The sequence below is a fragment of the Trichoplax adhaerens genome, genomic scaffold, assembly GCF_000150275.1.
Source record: "Trichoplax adhaerens TRIADscaffold_7 genomic scaffold, whole genome shotgun sequence".
Classification (NCBI taxonomy): domain Eukaryota; kingdom Metazoa; phylum Placozoa; class Uniplacotomia; order Trichoplacea; family Trichoplacidae; genus Trichoplax; species Trichoplax adhaerens.
The window spans coordinates 3308687-3335893 of NW_002060949.1; the positions used below are offsets into that span (position 1 = coordinate 3308687).

General features: G+C 31.9%; 4 protein-coding genes across 4 annotated transcripts; 2 read left to right on the forward strand and 2 right to left on the reverse strand.

The window, feature by feature from the left end:
- Positions 1-4760: 4760 nt before the first annotated feature.
- Positions 4761-10154, reverse strand: TRIADDRAFT_58144 (uncharacterized protein; the record flags this gene model as incomplete). Its single annotated transcript, XM_002114355.1, has 6 exons — positions 4761-5035; positions 5383-5474; positions 6904-7111; positions 7501-7648; positions 8016-8248; positions 9569-10154. 6 exons carry the CDS (start codon positions 10152-10154, stop codon positions 4761-4763), a joined length of 1542 nt encoding a protein of 513 aa, XP_002114391.1.
- A 4911-nt stretch (positions 10155-15065) lies between these two features.
- Positions 15066-17814, reverse strand: TRIADDRAFT_58145 (uncharacterized protein; the record flags this gene model as incomplete). The annotated part of the gene is made up of 5 exons (XM_002114356.1): positions 15066-15295; positions 15419-15475; positions 15654-15798; positions 16277-16509; positions 17268-17814. The coding sequence occupies 5 exons, from the start codon at positions 17812-17814 to the stop codon at positions 15066-15068; spliced, it is 1212 nt and encodes a 403-aa protein (XP_002114392.1).
- A 1253-nt stretch (positions 17815-19067) lies between these two features.
- TRIADDRAFT_58146 (uncharacterized protein) lies at positions 19068-19879 on the forward strand (the record flags this gene model as incomplete). Its single annotated transcript, XM_002114024.1, has 2 exons — positions 19068-19077; positions 19266-19879. 2 exons carry the CDS (start codon positions 19068-19070, stop codon positions 19877-19879), a joined length of 624 nt encoding a protein of 207 aa, XP_002114060.1.
- A 2773-nt stretch (positions 19880-22652) lies between these two features.
- TRIADDRAFT_58147 (uncharacterized protein) lies at positions 22653-27040 on the forward strand (the record flags this gene model as incomplete). The annotated part of the gene is made up of 2 exons (XM_002114025.1): positions 22653-26640; positions 26997-27040. The coding sequence occupies 2 exons, from the start codon at positions 22653-22655 to the stop codon at positions 27038-27040; spliced, it is 4032 nt and encodes a 1343-aa protein (XP_002114061.1).
- Between the last annotated feature and the right edge of the window lie 167 nt (positions 27041-27207).

Consider the following 27207-nt stretch of genomic DNA (forward strand, 5'->3'; position numbering starts at 1 on the left):
CGTCAATGCGATGAAAGAAAGTGTTATTGAGAAATTGACTAGTTTCCATTACAACAAATAATAAATAATCACCAATTTAGTTCGATGTGATTTTAAACTAATTTAGACTTTGTCAGATCTTTTTAAATCAGCGTTGATAAAATTGCTTGTATCATTAAATGGAAGCTTTTGACATACATCTCAACTTACAAACCTTATCCTATGGTCTTAAGTAATAAAATCTGTCAATGGTTGATTTAATTGCAATTCATTACTTGGTATTTGAAGAAAACGATAGATGATTTGAGCCAGAATTATGGAATATAATCACTTTCTATAGGTTGTCTCAAAGTCCTTTCACGAGGAGTAAATTGATAGATGTACACGTAAAATGAATGAAAATATTCTAATTTACATTTCTATTGAAAAGAAACGTTGCCTGAATAGGATTCGTGATTGTTAATAGTGTTTAATCAAGACTATTCAAAATTCAAGGTAAGTAAACAGAAAATTGTTGATTTCAATCATCATAAACAACTGCAGCTGATCCTTTTAATATTAGTCATAAATTCCTCATCAGTATTCATGAGTTCTTAGATTTCCATTAATTGGTGATAACTGGTTATAGTATTCGTATTTTTCATTGGAATGTATTATGTCAATAAGATAATATGGGCGTTCTATAATACTTAATCTAAAGTCGTCATTTACTTTTTAGATGAGGTAGTACAAAAATTTTCAAATGATCTCATTTGACGACTAATTGAACAAGTTAGAAATTAGGATTAGGACTTGGTTCATTGATACCGAATTCTTAGTCATTAATGTTTTGGTATGAAATTAGAATAAGGATTTATATAAGAATAATGAGCATGAAAAATCTACAGTGGTCTTGCATAAAAACCTGGTTGATGATTATGAAATTACTACTAAAATATCCAGAATATATTAATCTCTCCTATTTTGATAGTTATGTTGTAGTGGGAATTTCTTTTGAAGATACTATCTAAATTTCGTATGCACTAAAGGACGCAAATATATTGATATCACTTTTCGGATAAAATATTACTGAAGAAATGCCCATAATACAGTATCAGTTCTAACCTAGAAATAACCACCAAAGTGGAAAAAGCAGATTAATCTCTTCACTTTTGAAATGTAATATTACTGAAGGAATACGTATAAAATAGTTTCAGTTCTAACTCAGAAACTGCAACTAAAGCGCGTAATGTGGATTAATCACCTCACTTTCTAGAATATTACTGCGAAGTATCTTTAAAATAGGTTCGATTATAGTCAAAATTGGCACCGAAGTATCTAAGTTTACTGTTCCTCTCACTAACATCGATGACTGTAGCGTAATTCGTTCTAAATTGAATGCCATTTCTAACTTAAAATGAATACTAACAAATCTCTCGATTTAAATATTTAATAAGTGTTCTTGTCGAGATGACTGTAACTAACCCTAATCTCAACCAAAATTAATACTGAAAATACAATAAAATCAATACATTTGATTTTTTCACTGAAAGACTATTCTGGGAATGCCTACGGCTCCTGTATTAAGAAATGATTTATAGACTCCAATTAGGCTAGGAATACGGTTATTTACTGTAAATCTAAAGCTGAATTATAAGATTTCGATATCAGCTACGACTCAAATATCTGCAATGTACCCATCTGTAGCGTATATTTATTATATGCCATAGAGAAATATCTACAAGACAATGCAAGTCTTTCATAAACTCCAGTAGAATATAATTTCGAAATTAAGACCTTAACTTTATTTAACACTATTGGACTGATCTATCTCCTAGCTTAGCAACAAGTTATTATCAATAACGCTTAAAGAAGCCAAACAATACTAACTAAGCAAGCTGTTTTTCTTAGTGTTGTTGACATACTGAAGGTGGTGATTCATCGAATCACCTCCAAAAATATGCCGACTGCATATCACCAAGGTCAATAAATCCAATTCTAGCCTATAATACAAGAAATATACGAGCATATTGAAATAATGGATGACCTATTGCCCATCGTTTACTTTCAATAGATGGGAAATAATTTTTTCAGTACAAAAAGTACGAATGCTACTATAGAGGATAATTACTCTGAGGAATAGGTAGGTGCTTGATTCAGAGCATAAGGTAATCGCTCTAGGCAATGTGATTGTATATCGACTTAAGTTAAATAAACTGTATTTATAATGTATCAAGGTTAGAACTAAGCCTTCATATAGTCTGTTAAATCAATATGGAGTGTAAACTTAGAAGGCTATTATCGGAGTTCAATCGGTCCGGATTTGGAATAAAAATATAGCCTAAATTATTGAACATTACATGCAAATTTTAAGATAGTGTAATACTGCTCAATTTATGTCCTGTGCAATTGCTGTTACAGATCTGAATGAGTAATAAAAGCAATTACGGATAAACATTCTAACTTCAATGATAAGGTTATCCAGTACTAATAAATCGGAATAAATGCACTTTGAATGATTTAAATGCCAGCAAATTTACCCATAAAATGCCTTTTTAAAATGTTTTTCTCTTTCTGTTGGGGTCGAGTAGAAGCATGCACACATGATGCATATTTGTGACTTTCTTGTAATTGTTTTCCTGTTGTTTTCATGAACATATGGATAGAATAAATATGTCTTTTATACTATAAGTCATTCAGAAGTCTTCTGCTCCAGATTACTTATTCTGCCACCTACGAAATTAAGATTGTTAATTTAATCATCCGTGTTAACAAATATAAATGGTATTTTGTAATTTAAAGTTTAAGAAGGGTTTTGCTAGAAGGCTAGAATCAATACCAATCTATTAAATTCAGAATAACTGTTAAGTATTGATTTAATGTTTATTTCAAGTAAACCAACACATACCCACAAATGCACAGAGACAATTGTAGCATCGATTCATGGCGATGACTTAAAATGATGCTTAGTAGTGTTATATTAATGTTGTTGCAATAGCATTGTACTAAATTAATATTCATCGCACGGCAAATATAACAATTACGTCAGAATGAGTGGTTTCACTGTTTCTTTCTAACTATACCATCATGGTGTTGATTTATTATTTATACAGTATATTAATTATGAGTTACTAAATTCTTTATTAGATTAATAATATCTAGTACAAGTAAAGTTGTCCGTTCAAGTTATTAGATGTCAATATTTCTATAGATAAATATTTTAACTTTAATATATACGATAAGTAGTTAATTTGAATAGTCCGTTATATTCGTAATTGACTGCAATTTACCTTAAGTTAAAGAAGATTGGATGTATCGATGAATATGAAGACTGTTGTCTTATCTCAAATAGTATTTCTAGCAGTAATCAACTGTTTTATTGCAATTCTTCATAGCAAATGTTATGCATATCCTCTCAATTCTATTAATATCATTAAAAATGAATTAATTATTTATAGGCTATGGAATGGCCAAAAACTAAAGGATGGCTATCCTATGATACAGCGTTAAAGCCAACTCAAATAGCCTCAACTCTGAGCTTGCTTAATACTTACTATATGCCAAATATCATTGCTTATTAGCAGCAGAAAGATCGCTATTGCGCATTTATTATTTTACTAACTTTTTTTGTAGCTCTTTGGCACTTTAATATCACATATACTAACTATACTTACGCTTTCTAAATCTTCCTGTCCAAGAATACGATATTCACTACTCTTTGCAACTCAAGTTTGCAATTATTAAATAGCTGAAATTTCAGTAATGCATTTCACGTTAGAAAGACCATGTTAATTACTAGGATTCAGACCAACAAACAGTAAACGAGCAGTTTTCATGCATAACTAAAAGTGATCGATTTTAAAATATCTTAGATTCTTCTTATGACTTCTTGAAAAAAAATAGCGATTTGCATGATGGCCACAATATAGTATTTTATTTATGCGAGTAATATAATAGAAGCTTATAAATAAAATTGATAACTATTAGCAAAACTGATCGCAGACAAGCAATATGACTTTACTAAACAGATTTATTTGTAACATTTCATGCATTATATTGTCATGTACGTATATGCTACCAAGGATTTTGCACAGTAAAGCGAAGGTAACTCTGTTACTTTCATTGAATTGATTGATTATTAAATGTATCTGCCGCAAGTAACAGTATACTTGAACACTTACAGTGGGGGTAGAGGCAGGTTATGTAGTAGACTAGAAATATAATAAAATAGCAAGTACCGGTATAAATTATTCTAGTCTATGTACTCTTATGCGTGATTTAATTAAAACATTTTCATTATCGAATGAATTTGAAATAAAAACTGTTAAAATAAAAATCGGGAAATTAATCTTACAGATATACAATCATAGGTGACTTAGAACAAAGATCTTCTACGCTTTTTTTCGAGCCTTTGATACTTTGCAAATTTAATAAAATCATGACTCGATACTAAAGGCTACAAAGCTACAAAATTTTTTCCATGGATACCCGTCGACTATAATTAGTCAAATACAAAGTTTCAGATGTTGGTTCAATACAAGCGCAGGTAAAATCGATTAAAGCTTTACAATAATGGATAAAGAATGTTCATTTCGGAGGATTAGTCTTCTAAAAGGCTTAGTGATGCTCTTGGTTAGTAACACCGGCTAATTATAGTTAAAATTAACGAAAGCATAAAGAAGAATAACAAGACAGATGTGTTAGAAATAGTGAGCAGACTGTCATGATGAGACCCTTGATTAATAATTCCTTTATTTTATATTGACGATGTCGAATAAAACTAGTGAAACATTGAGAAAAGCCTAAACGTTGGGATTGGTTGAAGATGTTTCTTGACCATCTTCGCTAGTATTAAATACAAAATCATTATTTTTATTGGGTTTAGTCTCTGTTTGAAGATCTTTTTTCTCTACTCCTACTTGCATGATATCCCTTATCATCTGAGATTGCCGGTGGATACGCATCTCTCGTTTCTCTCGCTTTTTTCTCTCGCATCGATCACATAAATAAGTAATAATTTCGCATAGAGTGATGATACTAGCGCCAATAAATAATCCTAATTGACCTCCTACATCACCTTGAATAAGCATATACATTTTTTAATGTTGATGCACATCTATTACTCTATATCATCTTGATACACTAAGCTGGGCTTTGATATGATTTACTGACAGATATACGTATTCCTTGAATAGGAATATCCTATAACCAGTAGTAATTTATCTTGTAATAAAAGATACGTAGAGTGACTGTCAATAAAATTGATTTATTCTAACTGAAAATATGCTGATATATTATTAGAAAAGTGATCTTACTGAAAGAATATGTTATTATTATTCTAAGTTACCAATCAATGCTGAAACAATCTACAATCTATAAGGCTTTAATAAATAGTTAATTATGCGGCAAATCAACTTTACTAACTTAAAACTTGGGCGTATCCTGTTGCTTTAGACTCCGTCGTTGTTGATGTTATAAGCTCTCGAAAGTAGACATCCAAATAAATTAAATTTTCTCTAAAATCAGAATGTAAGTAAACGTATGGAAAGATTACTTAATTTTAGTGCTAGATTAAAGAAGTACTGTGACATTGTTATATACTGTATTAGAGTAGAAATATCTATGTTAGGATGATTCTGTTAGCCTATCCTTATTTAGTTAACTTCTAATTTGGATATACTGTGTTTTAATATAGCACTGATTTATTATGACAGTGGCATAGATACACATACTGAAATTAATAGTTATAATAGGGAATGCAAATGATCTACTTACAGTTCGAATCATTGTGATTGTAACTTACTTATAGTAGACTGTAAATTATCGTGGAAATGTTCCGTGATAGGACATATCGTAATTTGACTATTCTGTATTAGTCATCAGATGTCTATGTTCGTAAATACTGTTGTCGCCATTAGGGGAGCAGTAGCTATAATTAATATCTAATTCAGTAAATGATTCCAAAGTTAATCGTACTAACCAGGACTCATGAACTATTGAGGAAGAGTATATAAATGCAGTATATCGTGTAATAAAGAGGATTCTTAAACTTAGTGTTTAACGTAAATTACGAGGCGTCTAAGTCTTTGTGTAGTCTGCTAGTAGACCAAAAGTGTTTCTGATAGTGCAGATATCGTTCCTTGATACGTGGTTCAAGGAATTGACTTATTGATGGTATGTTACGTTATCTTGTTGCAAAGCTGTTTTGTGACAAGTACATATCATTAAAGCTCACTTTCAATGGTCTATGTATCTAAATGAAAATCTCAAAATTATTTATGAATAGATCAGAACGCTATCTCACAAATTATGTTGGATCTGTAAATTGCATGAAACAACACTTTTTTAAGTTGACTGATTGTTACTACTTGTGAACTAAAGCTAACTTGATGATATTATGGAGAGTAGTCATTTTGCTTTAATAAATTTAGGGTAAAAAGCTAAAATTACCCTAAATGCTACCTCTAGTATTGGCACATCTCAAACCAGATATTTAAACATCTGAATAACTATTTATAGTGGTAAGCAAGGACTTTAATAATTTGCTATTCTTATCGCTTTATCAAGATAAATTGGCTATTGGCACATTTCAAGTCAGATATTTAAACGTCTGAATAATAATTTATAGTGACTTGCATGACTTTAATAACTTACTACTCTTGTCATCTTAATAAGTCAAGATACATTGGCTAATTTAGTTGGATTTTCTTTAAAAAATGAGAGTCGATCATGTCAGGTATGTTTATATACATACCACTGTAATGGAAAGCATCATGATTAAATGATATCTACTGTAGATAAAGCTATAATTAGATCAGATGAAAGCTATTAAACTGGATGGAAATAATTGAATTATAACCGGAAATAGTTAACGTTGAAGGTAAAGATTTGATCTGTCATGCCAAAATTAGAGTTTACATCATCTTACCTATCGCAACAACCTACCGAATAAAGGCTTCTGAGGTATAATTTGGGTATTTTGAGGGATCGTTCTTTACCGAATCTAATAAATTGGCCAACTTGCCATTATGACTACTCGAATCAATTATGGCATTGGTGGCAATACCGGCGTAAGATAAGATGATTGGATATTCAGTTTGCTGGCATGGATACGGACAAAATGAGTTCAAAGTTTTTTTGTTTTCTGTATTAACTGAACGGATTCAAAGAAATTGAATTAAAGAAATGAAATAGCAATTATAGCTAAATGCTTATTTTGTATTAGTAATATTGAATTGATATAGATAATCATTGCAATTATGAACATATTTCCGTTTTTAGGCAACATATTTATTCACAATATCATTTTATAGCGTACTTAATTTCGGTATGACACAAGTAAATGATTCTGAAATCGTACAAGGTGGCTTGCCTTTCAAGAAGGAAAAATAGAAATAATTCATTTTGCATCAATATAACTTAAAGTGTACAAGTAGAGTAAGTAGCTAAAAAAACTAGAAGTCATTAAAACCTGCTATTATCATGCTAGGAGAGTTTATAATGAGATATTTATGTATAGAATTGCTGCTATAGCTAATTCACCTGTTGCTTGCTGATAGCTACAGTTGCATTGCTGAGCAGCTAGATTGGCTTCAAATTCTCGTCTGCAAGCACTGCGTGAATAATAGCGAAAGTATTGAAGATTTTTCTGGCCACATTCACCCCATGGAGGACCTAAATTAGATAGTACCTAATGCACCAAATTGTTAGCTCATATTAATAATCTGTTGACCGACAGTGGGATAGGATATATAAATTATTATGGTAATAACGAAATAAAAAATGAATTTTAACATTTGATTGTATTATTAAATATCAAAGATAGTTATGGAGAGGAGATTTCAGGTATGGCTTGGTAACTGATAGATGTGTAAGATAGTACTAGGTAGTAATATTGAATGATTAAAGACTGGTCTTTCAAATACAATTTTAAGCCTAGCGCTGAAAGATTCTATTGTTCAAATGGATCTTGATTTCTCACTTAAATACTTTTGATATCGATCATAAAATACACATGATATTTTCCTAATCATTTGATGGGCATAAAATAAACCTACATGTGTGTCGGTAATGGCAATATAACCATGCATTCCAGGAGGCACAAAGACGCCACGAGAACCCATATTTGCTATTTCATTGTAATGGTGCACAGAAAGGCGAATTCCAGCATCAGGTGTTAGAAATGATAAAGGTAATGTGGGATAAACATATTGCTGTACATTAATCGCTAATCGCAAGCCATGGGAAGATCCACTTATTGTCTGATATAGCAAAGGATATCCTTTCTGACCTGGAAAACATGGAAATGGCAAGTAACGATCCGTTAAATTTCAGAATTGGTTATAAATGAATTAAAGCTCCATAAGTATAACTTTGTTGTTTTACAAGTCTAAATTGCTCAATATAAATTTCGTGGACAAATTGAAATCAATTCCATCAATACTACAGATTAAAATAGCTTAATGATTCTGTAGACATCGATTCTTACATATCCGAACTATAGAATTGGTTGACCAAAAGGCTAGTTTGTTAATTATATTATTTACAATCATAGATCAGACCAGTTTAAAATTTAAAATTTAATACATAGATAGTTGGATCAATTTAATCACTACTATGGATTAAATTTTGTTTCAGATGCTCGTGCGATTAGTTTATTTTTGACTACTTACAATGTCAAAATATTATTTATTACCGATTAAAATAACGTAAAAATTCAACAAGTAATGACTTATACATGTTTTTATTTTTTTATAATTGGAAATCGATCCTCCTATGGCCAGCTACGCTAAATGTAGAGGTCAATTTAACTATTACTATAAACTATCATAATCGAAAGACTTTATAGAAAACTACTGCTATGAAATGGATACAGCTCAACTTTTGAAAATAAATCACATATACTTAGTTATAATAATAAGAAAATTGACTAAATTATTACCGTAGATTAAAATATTTTAAAAACTAAATGAAACATCTTTTGGATAGGCTTCAAAGACCTACAAATTAAGTACGATAGCTTAAAGCAGACTACAATAAATATGGAAACCAACTAGGCTGCTATAAAATAAGATAATTTAAGATTCAGTTGTGCATAATTTTTGCTAAACTTAATGTCTACGAATTAATTAGCTAAAAAACTAGCTACGCTATGTACATATTATGTCATACATTAACGTAATTTTATTGGTCAATAGGGAACGATTTTTAATATGTACAGTATTGTAAAGCTAAGTAATTATGATTGTAACGTAAAATTAGATGAGTTTATAACATTTAATATGAATATGTAATCATTCTGTTACTAATATGATGTACAAGAATTCACTGTGTGAAATAGCATAACCTAGATCATACCCTAAATATACTATATCTAGTAAAGTTCGCGTGTCACGATAGCATATTATGTTATTAGTAGAAGTATATAAGCATAAGTTGAGTTATAAAAAGGGCTAATTTAAAATCTACTCTCGAATTAGCTAACTTGTAAAATGATAATGTAGATACATAATGATTCTTATACTCGCATATCATAAAAAATCACTCCGCTTGGATCAATTATAAGTTTAAAGCTACTTTAAAATCGAATAGCCAAATATATGCATCAAACCTGAATTAAAGGTATAACAAGTGCCATAATCAGTAATTACTTGACTAAAATTAGCCGATCCACAAGGTTCTTCTCCCCACTGACAAGACACAATCATATCTTCTGCTTTAAATCGATATCTTGCAACATACTCTTCAAGACTGAAATTTTTGCCATAAACGCGATTGAAATAATTTTCGGCGCTCTGCAACTCTTGGTGCGTTATTTGATTTTTGGCATAGTAATGCCGATAGAGCAACATTGCATATTTTAACTCTTCTCTTGTATTGTCTATGCTAGCTATTAAATTGGTATTGCAAAGGGTAACTGATGGAAATAAAGACTGGGTATTGTATTTGACTTTGATATTAACGCGTGTTGGATATAAAGAGGCATCGTAGACAATGATACAGCATTGGACAAGACAAGCAATAGTCGAAACTAATGTAATGCCAAACCACATGCTACGACGAGATCCCTTAGTTTCAAAGATATGGGCAACGCCATGGCAAGTTGTTGAAGTAGCAAAGTTTTCCTCTAGATCAAATGATACTATATCTGTTTGACCATTAGATACTTTGCGCGGATTTTCGCTTTTAGAACCCATAACACATCAGCATATAGTCCTGGATTCACAATGAAACAGCGATATGCAATTAAAAATTTTTTAAGAAGCAAATATCATTTGTCGATTATACTTATAATTAATAAAAATTGTCATCTTTAACTTTGGTTAAAATATTGTCGGTATCTTAAAATATTTATCTAGTTCTGTAGAATACCGTATCAAATATGATCGAACAATTGTAGTTATAGAACCTTAAATTAGGCTTATTCAGCTCAGTTTTGACCGATATTACCAGTTTGGAATATTAAATCTTAGGGCATAAAGTTGTGATGATCAATAATATCGAGCTCAACTTTGTTATTTATCCTAATATTGGGTAAGATACGGTTATTAGCTAGAAATAAAATGTTCTAGCCGTGTACCGTAGCTAAAATTTTTCTGAGTAGACAATCGAAAAGAATGTTTAAAATTTGGCTATTCTTGCAATAAGGAAAGGTCAAGTATAGGTTTATAGGTATATTTTCTTGACGAGGACTAATGTTGACTATTATAATTATTCAACTTATTTTCCTTTCTTTTACGAATTAATCTGTGGTAACAGACGGAAATTTTCTCGTTACACTATGAAAATGGAATTTCTTTAAAATTTTGCATTTTTACTTTTATGCAATGAAGATCATAGTAGAACGAGTAGCACTGCTATATGCTGGACGAAAACTAGTGTCGATTATGGCGAATATTAAATTAAACTTATTTTGATCTGATTCCTGGATAATCCTTCAGAAAGAATGATGGGTTTTAAAATTTACTATGTTTATAACCGAATGTGATATAATCTATCTTTGCGATAATATATATTTTTTACAAGATTACTACTGTACTAATTGCTACGATTATTATATTACTTGATTTTCTTACTTTTGGTATTGAAGTATAATAAAATTACCTAATTAATTGATGCAGATTCTGAATAGTCCATCGATGAGGAGTGGGATCACCTTAATGTGTTGTAATTTTAACTTCTAACAGTGATCGATTCAACGCAGTCAGGTTACGATCGAGAAAAGGTTATTAATCTTGTTGCTGTTTGAAACCGACTCTGGGCGCAGTTTATTTAATAAATGAAATAAAAAGTAATAAAGCGAATAGGAATGGCAACCACTACAACTGGCATTGTTCAGAATGTTAGCAATATGTTATATTAATAGACCAATATGGTAAGAATAAAAAAATTTTAGACTTAAGGCTAGCAAAATTTTAACTGGGTAAATACGTAATTAAATTAAGGTCCCACAATATAGACGGAAGTTATCCTTAATAGCCATAATCATTTTCAGTTTACGAGTACAGTGTAGCTACGGAGCTTAATCTGGGATCAAGCTCTTAGGTATTTTACTATTATGCCAGCTAGTTTAGCATACGTATGGCAAAAAGTGGAAATACTGCCATTCGTCAATCCTCAATAAAAGATGTCCTCATCTATATAATTTAAGTGGCGTTCACAAATCTCTCCGATTATATATGATATTATATATCGTAGCCTACAGCACACTTTTAAAATTGCTCTATCCCTATTTTAGCCTTTATAAATTGCAAGATAATTGACGGTATATTTTGTATTATGGCTGCTTGAAAATAAAAGAGTTGCTTATACTTCTTTAGGTAGGTCTACTCAGCAAAAAATATTTATCCTTATCCCTATCCACTAATTCCATAAAATCATACTAGTATGCTTATTCATTGATAAAATTCTGAAGATTACTAAACAAGAGTGATACCACAGGTGTATGCGATATTTTACTAACTAGTAGCATAGATTAAGATATACGGTACATGGCATATATCTAATGACCATGGTGAAGGTAATAGAAGGGCTGGTAAAGTAGGTGACTAAGGCTGTGCTCAAGCCAGGAGTAACACATTGGTGTTGTAACCTGTAGTAATACGGCCATAATAACAAGATTAATTTTCGCTTATTAAATTTCTGAAAGGAAACATTTTTTGGGAATTAAAATTACTTAGTACCGGTACTTGTTTAGTAGCGATTGCATTAGAGTGTTATTCTTTCGCCCTTAAGAAAGGGGCTTGATAGCTTTTGCTGATTCAAATTGGTTTGCGATTGTGGCAAAAACCTAACCGCAAAGAAAGGGATTGTACTCGTATATGTATGAGAACTCGCTCTAAATTCGATTGTCAATCCATTCAATTGATGTTGCTGCATCTTATGGCAATATAACAGCTATTTATCTGGATAGAACGAAGATTTAATTTCTATGTTTGCGAAATCACTCAAATTGAATTATTCACTGTTGGACAAAATTATCCCGATATTGCGACAATCTCCCTGGCTGTAATCACCCTGATGTTGTAAGGTCATATTATAACATCAGCTTAGCCTATACTGATCAAGGCAAGCATGTAGAAGCTATTTAAACGAATGAAAAGCCGCTCAAAATTCGTTTTATTAGCCTTTAGTCAAAAACATCCCGATGTTTCTGCATTATGCAACAATATCGGAAATGTTAATAGAAAGCAAGACACGCATGAAGATGCTCATTCTACGTACAAAAAATCACTTAGAATTCAGCTTTCAGCACTTGGCTGCAATCACCCTGATATTGCAAGATCATATTGTAACATCGCTCTTACCGATGCCAATCAAGGCAGGCATAAAGCCACAGCACTTATGCGCGATAAGTAGTTTAAAATTCTATCATTAGTGCATGGACATGACCACCCTAATATTACTGGATCATATGGCAAGGTATAATGCAATAAAGTATGACTTCATATTTCTCATAGCTCAGTAATTGATTTCTAGAAGAAAATGTCATTGAACAGAACCACGATAGCTGTAGATACCATTAAACACATATTAAAAAATCTTTATTAACATTTCTACAAGACCAAAAAACTCGAAAATTAATTCTCCAGTTTTGAAGTAATCAAGCGCTAGTACTGGAAGCGACGGAAGGTCTCGCATATAATATAATTTTATCCAACAAAGTAAAATAACTCTATTTCGAGATATAATAGAAATACATAATCTGTTAGAATAAATTAAAGGTTACGCATCATATATTCAACTACTTCAATCTAGTAAGAAATTTTAGATGCATAAACCTGGTATAATATACAATTACACTTGCATGTCTTGACGTCTATATTAAAACACTCTTAGGCTGAACTGTGCTATCTTTTAAAAACAAAACTAACGTAGCGAAATGTACTACCTGAAATCTTGTAGTGCTTAGGTTTTACAGCCCCTTAGGTTCGCAATCGTCTAGCTCAAAAACCTAAAGTCATTAAAATTGAGCAAATCTCTAATGTGACACAAGATTTCATCATCAACAATCATGAAATTACCTTATATGCATAGTAGACTATTCTACTTCTTAATGCTACCGTAATTCAATTACTACTGTAATTAGCTGAAACTAATACTACAAATCTATACTAGAAAATGTACTGTATTGAAATATTTATTTAATTACATATTTGGCTAGGCTAATGTGAAAACGTATAAAGACTCTGAGTTTCATGTCACTTAATTTTAAGATATAACATTATCGTATATATCATAGTACATTTTGCAAAGTGATACATTAGTCTGCAGCTATGGTACTCTGATACGGGCAAAAATTGCTAAGGTAAGCTTTGAACCAAGTAGAAGATGATTTCAAAATATATCAGTAGACACACATTGATGTTCACGTTATGGTACCATACAGTAAGCTAGCAAGCAAGATACCAGCTCAAAATCTGTTGCTATAGTATAAAATCTTGATTTATACACCCCATTTTCCAGATATGGTAACATATTTTGGCCCATACATCAAAGTTGTGTTAAACTTTAAAAGCTGCCAAGCTAACTATCAAGAACATGTAATGTATTAAATGAATCCAAGTATAGACCAGATACTGTAATTAGACAGATGAGCTCTTTCTATTTTGTTCAAGGTTTAAATCTTCTTTAGACTTGTCTGCAGGTTTATTGAATGATTTATTGTAGAATATCCTAATCAAATATTGTAAGATTTCTGCTATTGTAATGATACTCGCACCGATAAATAGTCCCATTTGTCCGCCAATATTGCCTTTAGAGATTTTAAATGGGTTAGATTCAGTATACTTGTATAAAAAGTTTGTACATGTTTAAAATATAACGATACATTAAATAATCTTAAAATAGATGTTGATTTAATCGCAATTCTATCTTCTGTAACGTTAATATCATGTAGAGTAAGTATGCTAGTCTATTTACTATTTCAGATATATATATGGCATTATTAATAGAAAGAACAGTTCAATCAACTTTTCTATTTGAGTACTGTATAAAATATCATGTATAGTAAGTATGCTAGTCTATTTTACCATTAAAGATACACATTCGCCATTATCAATAGAAGAAATTTTTCGATCTAATTTACTATTTAAGTACTGTATATTAACCAACCATCTATCATACTATATTTATGATTTCGAGTATCAATTGCTATGAGCCTTATAAATAGAGCATAACCTCGGACAGAAAGTAGTATAAATTAAAAATAGAAAAGTAAACAAAAATACTAACTTAAAACTTCGGCAAATCCAGTTGCCCTTTTTTGTTCGATGGCATTGGTATGTAGATCGCTATAATAAATATCTAGGTATAGAATGTTATCCCTGTAACAGAATTTAATAAATGCCTATTCAAAATCATCCTTACGCTGGGTATCCTTTCAATTTATGCTTATACTGTAATTAAAATTAACATAAGTTATGTATCTGTAATTTCATACTACCGATGTAGCGTTTTTAGCTCGACATCTAAAATTATACAAACTGATACAATATATAATAATTTTTAAAACGATATTGACGGTATACAAGTTTTACTAGCATTGATATAAATATCATAATGATAAATGGCTATCTATACCGACACAAAATGGTACGTTAACAAATTTATAGTCTCTCATGCCTGACAAAATTAGCGGTGGAGTAATTGGGATCTTTAATCCAGTCCAAAGACTGTGCATGGCGTATTATCCCAGAAACATTAAGATAATTGGTAATTAAACTCGAAATCGGAATTAGTGCAAGATTTCCATAAGAGATTACAGTAGGATATGTATAAGTTTCACAAGCTACAGGGCAAGCCGCGATGTTTTCATTAGCTTGAACTCGTGCTTTAGCTAGCAGTAATCGGATAAAAGATCGTTAAAATAAAACATTATCATACATTTCCTAAAATAGTCGTTATCTAAGGTACACTGATATTATTTATTTTTGAAATCGCAAAATTGTTAATGCCTTACCTAAAATGGGGACGATGCATGTTATAAATTTAACGCTGTCACAGGCGCCATAGGGTCCTATTTTAAAATAATAATAAACATTTGTTCTCGATATGTATAATTTTCATTTTAAAATTCGTCTACTAGTGAGATTTATGCGATAGTTTGTGTATTATAACGATGTGAAATTGAGTAATGACTGTAAAATGTTGATGCCTTAACCAATCCTAGAATTATGGTAGCACATATATCTTACCAAATGCACCAATAATACTACAATTGCATAATGTAGATGCATAAATTGCCGATACTTCGTCAATGCAAGCGACATGGGAATAAAATTCGTGGAAAAGTAATTTTCTAGATCCACATTCTCCCCATGGTTTTTCTAACTTTTTATGCTGTCATCAATTGATCATTTACCGAAAAAAAATTACATTTAACATTTATATCAATAAATGAAGATAGAAGACCACATCTTGATCAATCTTCAGTAAGTATTATTTGAATAGGTCTTACATATCATGAAACACATTAATCTGAATGTTAGGGTTTCTATAATAAGCAAGCTAGGAGTATTTCGCTGATTGAAATAAAAGAACTTAGCATTTAATTTAATCTTTCGATAAACATTATCCGATTCTATGCTCAATCTTAAGATTGTAAGGCTTGAGATAATTTTAGGTAGTTCAACATAATACATCAGGCAAAGGTTAGGACTATTCTAGTAAATAAGCCAGACATATGAGAAAACGACTCAGAATGGCTCTATTGGAATTATACTGGCACAATAACTTAGATATTTTGTACCACGACAATGTAATTGTTTTGATTAAATTGCCTTCGTACAATCTAATATGTAATCAGACAGGGACTTACGTAAGTTCGAGTGAAGGAAACGTAGGTATGGGAGCCCACAGGCGCAATAATACTTTTTGCTAGAAGATTTGGCGGTTCTTTATGATAGTGTATTGTAAATCGGATACCTGCATCAGGGCGATTTCTGTCTAAAAGATCTGGATAATACTTGTATTGCCCAATATTAAAAGCTAAGCGAAGACCATACACTTCCCCTGGAACGGTTTGATTCTTCAGAGGTAAGTCTTTAGTACCTAATTTCCAAAAGTAGAGCAACATGAGCGTGTACGTTAGAGATTATGGTGCGGAAAGATACTTTAAACTAAACTAGACTAGTTGAAAAAATACGTGATATATTTATTACCAACTCCATCGAAATGAAAGTGTTCATAATTAATAATTTCTTGGTTGTCATAGCTTACTATTACGATCAATGTCCTATCTGTTATCTTACTATTATGATCAATGTCCTATCGATAAATTTCATTCCAATAATTGCTATTTTTTAAAGTAGATCTCTGCACATTAGGCAGCTCTTACTCTGCCATTTTCATTTTTATATCTTGTCACCCTTAAGTCGTACTGCCAGAAAATGTTAACAACTTAACAGTGAACTGCTGTATCCCTTCTACTATTCATTAAATTTTCATCAACTAATTTACAGTCATCGATTGAGATAGTATTATGAATTTCAGTGAACTATATCCGTTCAATAAATCGACGCGGAAACATCCTATTCATTTATAAAATGAACGTGAAATGTTTTGTAAAATTTCTACTAAAATAACTTGGCCATAATTTATTTGCTGTAGGATGGCTGACTATATAGTTACCAGCAAATAGGACTTGCCTAGTTTCTATTCTGAAGAAAATAACATTATTCTTCCAAGCTAAATTATACCAACTAGAAACTTTAAGCTTCTACCATGTAGTCTGTAAGTTATATCGTAACAAAATATTGATGACACGACGTTAAAGTTACTTTTATTGGATTATAGAAAACATATCCTACCTGGATTAAAGGTAAAACAGTTGCCGTAATCGGTTACAATTGATGTAAAATCAGAGAGACTACATGGACGATTCATCCACTGACATCGTAGCAGCATGTTCTCCAATTTTGCACTAGATGTTCGTATATAGTTTTCGTAATCGAATTTATCGCCATATTTCTTTATAAAATAACGAGCTGCCTCCTGGACCTGAGTTTCGTTATACGCATTCTCTGTTGATTGCGTGTGCAATAAAATAGATAAATATTTTAAATCAGATTCTGGTAGAGCATCTCTTGGAGAATTATCGGTATTACATATCGTAATAGAAGGAAAGACAGTCGAGTTGGCTGAAACATCGCTAAAAGTAATTCTTGTCGGTAGTTGAGAAGCGTCGTAGATAATGATGATACATTGGCTAATACATACAGCTGTGGCTGCTATAGTCAAAATTAACCAGATCATTCGTGGTAGTCTGCCACTATCATTTTGGTAGACATGAGAGATTCCATGACAAGAAGTCGTACTAGCAAACTTCTCTTCCATGCTGAGGTCTTCCTTAGCCATTTTTCCCAAGTATAGTATGAATATTACGTCAGTGATCTTCGACTTGATGAATTAACAATGATCAAAATAGCCCAACAAATTCTCTCACTAATTTTAATCCTAAATAACTATGAATAAGTTGTTTCTAAATGCTAAAGGATTATTGATTTGGTTTAAGCATAATCGAAGTCGACTTGCGATTCGAATAGTGATGATCATTAGGCTAAAAAATGAACCCTTTCATCCATAGTAGTAGTACCGCCTATAGTCTGTTTCTGGACTCTAGTTGTGAGTAATCCAGTATCATACAGTTCGTGAAATACACTACACACTGTAAACTAGAAAGACGAGCTACAGGGCAGGGGTGACAACTTTTATGCACGGTGTCCAATTTCGATTGAGTAGTCCCTGGTCTTTACTGCACTGTACTCAGTGTACTGTACTTTTATAGTATGCTATATAGACTTCGCATTTCCCTCAGGCGCCATTAAAATTAAACATTTATCAACCAATCACCCTTAAAGTTAACTTAAGAAATTAAGAAAACAAAAATCATTCAAAGTTCAGACACAATTTACCTCATGATTCCCTTACAAAATACTATAGAACCAGCAAACTAACTATGAAATACATCAAGCTTCATTTCTAACACAATTCTCAATCATTACACACTATAAAAGTTACAGAATTAACCTTTAAATATCACTTAGTCATTAAAATAACAATTTAACTACTTGACTTTATATATATATTATTAGACCAGTTAAGTTTCGTAGTTAGATTTATGCGTGTACTCACAGCGCCAAATTATGTAGTGTTTGAGTTTTACAACCCCTTAGGTTCGCAATCGTCTAACTCAAAATCTGAATTATTAAAATTGAGCAAATCTCTAACGTGAAACAAGATCAGGCAAACACCGTATTTAACCTTAAAAGTATCCGTTTATGAATAGAACGCTTGACAAGAGAAAAATTCACTTTTCTTCCCTTATAGTAACAGTCGAAAGTAGCTAAGATAAACCGGATAATTGACTTCGTCTCCACGATAACAATTCCATATTATCTAAAAGTTATTGCGAATTAAGACATTACACAAAAACCTCACCTTATATGGCCGACTACTGCAGCCTTATACACACGTAGTACGAATAGTATAAGTACATCGTTTTATCATCAGCAATCATGAAACCTTATAAGTATAGTAGACTATTCTAATTCTTAATGCTACTATCATACTTCAATTACTACTGTAATTATCTGAAACTACTGCAAGAAATGACTCGAAGTAAGATCGTTAATCTTTCGATCATCATGATCTCTAAATTGCTAGATTACATAACAACATAGCAGTGGTGTATTTTCGCCAGAATAAGCATGAAGATACTATTACTATGCTTGCAGAATCATTCAAATTTAAATTAGCAATTCTTAGTAATAATCATCTTGATATTGCTGTGTCATATTGTAATATAGGATGTATCTATCTTACTGAGAGTAAATACGAAGAGGCTATCTCTATGTGTGAGAAGTCACTCAAAATTCGATTATTAATCCTTGATCATGATCATCTCGATATAGTGAATTCATATCTAAGCATAGCTTTTGCGTATCATGCCCAAGGCAAGCATGAAGATGCTCTTTCTATGTATAAGAAAGCACCCAGAATTCAATTATTAGTCTTTGATCACAATCATCCTGATATTGGTTTGACGTTCAAAAATCTAGCTAAAGCCTATCATAAGCTGGGCAAGATCGAAGTGGCTATCTTCAAATATGAGAAGTCACTCAAAACTCAGTTATCAGTCCTAGATCATAATCATCCCAATATTGTAACGTTATATGTAAATATGGCGTTAGCGTATCAAGACCAAAGCAAGCATGAAGAAGCTCTGTCTATGTATAAGAAAGGATTCGAAATTAAATTATCAGTTCTTGATCACAATCATCCCGATTTTGCTGTGATAAGGGAAATTCTAGCTCAAGTCTATCATCAGCAGGGCAAGATCGAAGAGGCCGTTTCTGTGTACGAGAATTTACTTGGAATTTCATCGCCATTTCTTGATCGCAATCATCTCCATATTGAATAATCTTATTATAATCTAGAAAAGCATTACTATAACCAAGGTAAGCGCAAAGAAACTCTTTCGATTGCATGTATCAGAAATTGCAAAAATTTTAATATCAATATTTTTGATATTGTAGGATTTAACAACACCGACGATGGCATCATTTAAATTAAATTAAAATCAATACTGAATTGGTTACAGTAAACCGAACAATTTAGGTCAAGTATTTTTCCAACACATGCTATGATAAAGTATCTTAATCCATTTACTGAATGGGAATTGACTTGTTTACTCGTTATATTACTATGTTTGGTTATCATCGGCTAAGAGTAATATTGAATAACACATAATGGATTCAAGCTATGACTTAGAGAAGTCTCCTTAATGATATCATTACTATGATGAGATTCGAGATTGATTATACTTATTACTAATTTTGGATGGCTTGAGTGGATAATCTTTATAAGTCATGTTCGTACTGCTGTTAATATCGTATTTCTTTAGAGTCGGTACCTTCATATATTTGCATTTGCTACTCTGTTAGAATTATCCTAGTAGTCAATATTATGAATATCTAACTTAGATTAGAATTAGTAAATAAACTGTATTATAGTAAGTTTACAGGATTACTTACACATTATAGACTTGGTGACAAATCTAGTTAGTGATAAGCGAATGTAAAATAAGATACGAAAATGATACTAAAACTTTTTGCCCGAAAATGCATAATTTCTTTAATTTATTACGATCAAAGGTAGGCATAACTAGACAATAAATTACGCATTCTCCAAGTATATTACAATATCTACTAGCTGATGGCATGAAATGAGGTACTGTCTATTAGAGTTATTGATAAATTGGTTATCATTAGAAGGGAATACTACTGAAGACTAATTGATACCCTCTTTCCTGGAAGTAACCTAAGTCGCTAGTATATACAGAATTATCTGAACTTTTTTTGTGTGCGTTTATTGAGTTTAAGTTCTTGCATTGTATTGTAAGCCATTATTATTCGATATTTTTAAGTGACTAAGCTTAGGAGCTGTATACCAACTGCGTTGTAAGCTTTTTATTACTGTACTTTAGCAATGTTGATAGTTTTGTTTACGTTGCGTATTGAAGTGATCTACAACAAGTAGTATTTCCTTCCATAGAATTTGCAATTCATCTTTCACGTTAATCATTTCTGTAAGGCAAAATATTTAATGATTAATAAATCACAATATCTCTAGCGGCTATATCGTATTACAAATTGTTTAAACGTATGCTTATAGGTCATGTTGAAGTCTAAGCTGAATATTCTATGAGGTGGAGAATGTTAGGTATTCGATAGTTCTAATAGATTGCTTTTGCACGTATTAGTTCGTTATCTACTATAATACATTTATAGTCTACCGTGATTCATACTATTTTGTTTATATCTCCACATGTAGTACTAATTATAATAATAAATAGCGCCTTGCAAGCTTATAATGGACTGTTAGACTTTGATATGAGTTAAAAATAGAAAGTCCTTCTTAATTTGTCAATTTACTAAGCCAATTCATCAGCTGCCTCGTGAATTGGAAACTACTTAAGATGAAAGAATGGTATCTACCAGGCATATGTACATTCTCGTCTTACAGATACACTGCAGCACGAGAATATTTATGCCTTTCTAATCTATATTAGTACTCTAGTATATCTACCAAACATACATACATTCTCTTTTTTCAGATACTCTAAAGCAAGAGAATCCTTGTGTTTTAATCTCTATTGGTAGCTGGCACAATATATAGCTAAAATTTATTGAAATAATGAAAATGCGGTACGATTGATAGAGCTAGATTTTATAATATCATTTCAGCTAAACGTATTAGTTCAAGATAACTAATGTGGATCAAATCTATAAAATTGATGGTAATAATGGCCAATACAGTATTATTAATCGGCTAGCAAGCTCTGTAGCGCTCTTTGTTAACAATATTTGCTTAAATTTAGATTTGATGATCAAAGTTCCTGCAAGATAGGTGGAAATGCCTATATTATTAGATCAATCGAGTAGAATCCATCGTATTTTTTTACTAATATTAATTATAGTATTAGAGTTGTCCTACTTAGTGGCCATTTGTTCATCTTTATTCATCTCCGCTGCTACCTATACTACTGCTCCATATTGTTTACGGCTATTAACATATGCATGAAATCATTGACTGGTTGGGTGGACATGTAGTCCAGTTGCTATTTTTTCTTGGAGTCAATTGTCGACACAGATAATTATTCTACTTATTCATGTCAGCAAACCGTTAAGCATTGAGACATATCATGCCGAATCGTCGAGACGTAAAGCATAGTATCTAAATAGCTTTGGTCTGGCTATACATCTCAAGACATAGAATTAAATAAACAAAAACAGATTAATCCAATTGCTACGTATACAAGTATAAATGTAAAATGTACGATAAACTAGAATAATGCCTTGATTTTGCGATGAAAAATATCTAAACTGGGTTAGAATTGTGGATTACATAATAGTTTTCCCTATTTTTCTCTGATTGTATTGTTGATATAGTATAAATTGAGAGGAAACTTCGAACTTTGATCGACGATTAAAAATTACGTGGACCGATAAAATGACGTAGCTAGGAAAGTTCTTTGATGATAGGCTTAAACATGCGATTAAATCCATAGGATAAGTAAAGAATTAATAGCTCCGATGTTGAATTTTACACACACTGACAGCTACGGACTGAATTGGATGTTCATTAAACACAATTCGATATCTAATCAATCGATATCATTCCTGACTTAATAAATGGATTTTCCAGTTATTAAATCTATTCCTGGACAAATAACGCCTATGTACGAAAAGGCTATAGAAAATTACCAATCCGGTAACCTTAATGGAGTGATATGTTATTGTATACAAATCTTGGAAAAAATTCAACGATTACCTAAGAGTAACATTGATCTAGATCGATTTCAATATGATATATATCTTCTAGTTAGCAGTATATACATGAAACGAAACGAATGGATAAAAGCCAAAGAAGTCAACGAAAAAGCACGACAAATAGCCGAAAAGATGCATATAGAAATCTTGACTGCCCGCTGTTTAGATAGACAAGGCGATATTAAACGAATAAGAGGAAATTGGAATGAGGCATTGGATGATTATACCAAGTCACTGGATATAAAATCAAGCTGCTTAGAACAAGATGATCTACGTATTGCCGATTCCTATGAAGATATAGGGACTATTTACAATGCGCAAGGTAGATATGATAAGGCTCTATATATGCATGAGATATCGCTGAAAATTCGATTATCAGGGCTGGATGATAATCATTCCGATGTTGCTGCATCCTATAATGGCATCGGAAACGTCTATTATCATCAGGGCAAGTATCAGGATGCTATTTCTATGTATGAGAAGTCACTTAAAATCCAGTTATCAGTCCTTAATCATAATCATTCTGATATTGCGAAATCATTTAACGATATGGGAATAGTATATGATGCACAGGGTAATTACGAAGAGGCTATATCTAAATACGAGAAATCACTCAAAATTCGATTGTCAGTCTTTGATCACGATCATCCCGATGTTGCCAGATTATATACTAACATGGGGAATGTCTATTATCATCAAGGCAAGTATCAAAATGCTATTTCGATGTACGAAAAATCGCTTAAAATTCAGTTATTAGTCCTTAATCATAGTCATCCTGATATTGCGAAATCGTATAGCGACATGGGAATGGTACATGACGCACAAGGCAAGTACGAAGAGGCGATATCGAAGTATGAGAAATCACTCAAAGTTGGAGTGGCTGTCTTTGGTCACAATCATCCCGATATTGCTAAATCATATAATAAAATGGGAAATGTCTATTACCATCAGAGCAAGTATCAAGATGCTATTTCGATATATGAGAAATCACTCAAAATTCAATTATCTGTGCTTGATTACAATCATCCTGATACTGCGAAATCATATAACGACCTAGGAGTTGTATATGATGCACAGGGCAAGCATAAAGAAGCTAGTTCTATGTATGAAAAGTCGCTTAGAATTCGATTATCAGTCCTTGGTCATAATCATCCCGACATTGCAACATCCTATAACAACATGGGGAACGTCTATTCTCATCAAAACAAGTATGAGCTTGCAATCTCTATGCTTAAGAAGTCGTTAAAAATTCGATTATCAGTTATTGATCATAATCATCCTGATGTTGCACAATCCTATAACGATATAGGATGTGTTTATGATGATCAGGGCAATTATGAAAAGGCTACTGCTATGTATAAGGTGTCGCTTAAAATTCGATTATCTGTATTCGGTTATAATCATCCCGATATTGCTATATCGTATAACAATATGGGAATTGTTAATTTTAATCAGAGCAAGTATGAAGACGCTCTTCTTATGTACGAGAAGTCACTTGAAATTCGATTGTCAGTCCTCAATAACAATCATCACGATGTAGCTAAATCATACAACAACATGGGAAATGTTTATTGGAATCAGGGCAAGTATGAAGAAGCTATTTGTATGTTTGAGAAATCACTGAAAATTGAATTATCAATTCTTGGTCCTAATCATCCACATGTTGCAATATCATATAATAACATGGGAAATAGCTATTTTAATCAATGCAAATATGAAGAAGCTATTTCGATGTATGAAAAATCACTTAAAATTCGATTATCAGTCCTTGGCTATGACCATCTTGATGTTGCTATATCATATAACAACTTGGGAAATGTTTATATGGATCAAGGAAAGCATGAAAAAGCTATGACTATGTTTGAAAAGTCGCTCAAAGTTCAATTATCAATCCTTGGTTGCAATCATCCTAATATTGCTAAATTATACAATAACATGGGATCCGCGTATTCTCACCAGAGTAAATACGAGGAAGCTCTTTCTATGTATAACAATGCACTCAAAATTGAATTATTGGTCGTGGGCCATAAACATATCGATGTTGCCAAATCATATAATAATATAGCAAACATTTATTTTCGTCAGAGTAAGCATGAAGAAGCTATTTCTACTTATGAGAAATCACTTAAAATTCATTTATCAGTCTTTGGTCATATGCATATCGACGTTGCTAAATTATATAGTAACATAGGAGTCGTATATGATGATCAGGGCAAACACGACGAAGCTCTATCCATGTTTGAAAAATCGCTTAAAATTCGACTGATTGCCCTAGATCACAATCATCCAGATGTTGCCGCATCATGCAACAATATGGGAAACATTTACATGAAGAAGGGCAAGCAGGAAGAAGCTATTAATATGTATGAAAATTCACTCAAAATTCAATTATCAGTCCTTGATTGCAATCATCCCGTTATCGCCAAATTATACACCAATATAGGAGCAGTCTACCATGATCAGGGCAAATATGAAAAGGCTGTTTCTATGTATAAAGAATCGCTCAAAATTCAGTTATCTGTCCTTGGTTACAATCATTCCGATGTCGCAAAATCATATGACAATCTAGGAAATGCCTACTTTAATCAGAATAAACATGGAGAGGCTATTTCTATATATGAGAACTCGCTCAAAATTCGATTATCTGTCCTTGGCTGTAATCATACTGATATTGCTAAATTGTATAATAACATAGGAGCTGTACATGGTGCTCAATGTAAGTATGAAGAGGCGATTTCTATGTACAAAAAATCTCTTAAAATTCAATTGTCGGCCTTTAGTCATAATCATCCCGATATTGCTACATCATATAATAACTTGGGAGCTATGTATAACGCTCAAAACAAGTATGAAGAAGCTATTTCTATGTATAAAAAATCACTTAAAATTAAACTGTCAGTGTTTGGTCATAATCACTCTGATATTGCTGTATCATATGGAAATCTTGGCACTATCTATTCTCTTCAAGGCAGACACGAAGAGGCTATTCCCATGTATAATAAATCACTTGAAATTCAATTGTCAATTCTTGGTCACAATCATCCTGATATTGCAAAATTGTATAACAATATAGGAACCGTCTATGATGAGCAATGCAAGTATGAAGAAGCTATTTCTATGCATAAGAAATCACTTAAAATTCGATTATCAGTCCTTGATCACAATCATTTAGATATTGCAGCGTCATATAACAATATGGGAAATGTCTATTCTCATCAAAGTAAGCATGAAGAAGCTATTTCTATGTATGAAATGTCACTGGAAATCCAATTGTCAGTTCTAGATCGCAATCATTTTGAAGTTATTAATTTATATAACAACATAGGAGCTGCATATAGAAATCAAGCTAAATATGAAAAGGCAATCGCTATGTACGAGAAATCACTTAAAATTCAATTGCTAGCCCTTGGTGACAATCACCCCAATATTGCTACAACATATAACAATATGGGAATTGTATATTCTCATCAGCATAAATATGAGGAGGCCATTTCTATGCATGAGAAGTCACTCAAAATTCGATTAGCAGTCCTTAATTCTAATCATCCCGATATTGCTGCATCATATAACAATATGGGAAATAGCTATTATGATCAGGGTAAATATGAAGAGGCTATAACTATGTTTCAGCAATCGCTCAAAATTCGATTATCAGTCCTCGATCATAATCATCTTGATATCGCTGCAATTTATAACAACATGGGATCTGTGTATTGTGATCAAAGCAAGTATGGAGAGGCCATATCTATGTACAAGAAGTCACTAGAAATTCAATCATCCGTCCTTGATCATAATCATCCAGATATCGCTACAACATATAACAATCTCGAAAATGTCTATAAATATCAGAGTAAGCTTAAACAAGCCACTTCTATGTATCAGAAATAGCTCAAAATTTCATTATCATTCCTCGATAGTTATGACTGCAGTAAGGTAAAGTTATATTTGCAGCATAGAAAAGATTTATTATAATCAAGTCAAGTATGAGGGCCACATTACATGTTTTAGAACTCATTCAAAATTACGTTATCATGATCATTCTAATGCTTGCAGTCCAACAACTACTTATGCAGAATCTTTAAATTAAATTTAACAATTGAATATCTTTACAAGAAACGTACGAACTGAATACTATTTTTACGCACAATTGTTTTGGTCGATTGCCTAGTCCATTTACTTAACTATATCAACTTGCTTAAATTGCAGAATTAAGCCATTTCGTCCAGTATAATGTTAACCAAATTAAATAACACTTTATCAAATGAGGGGTTTTTGCAATGCTCCGATATTGGATAACGGAGGCAAAATTTTAAAATTGAGAGAATATTATAAAATACGTTTACAACAGTAATGAAGAGCATAAAATTACTCTTTATAGATAAGTTGATAATAAATAATAATTGCTTGTAAATGTACT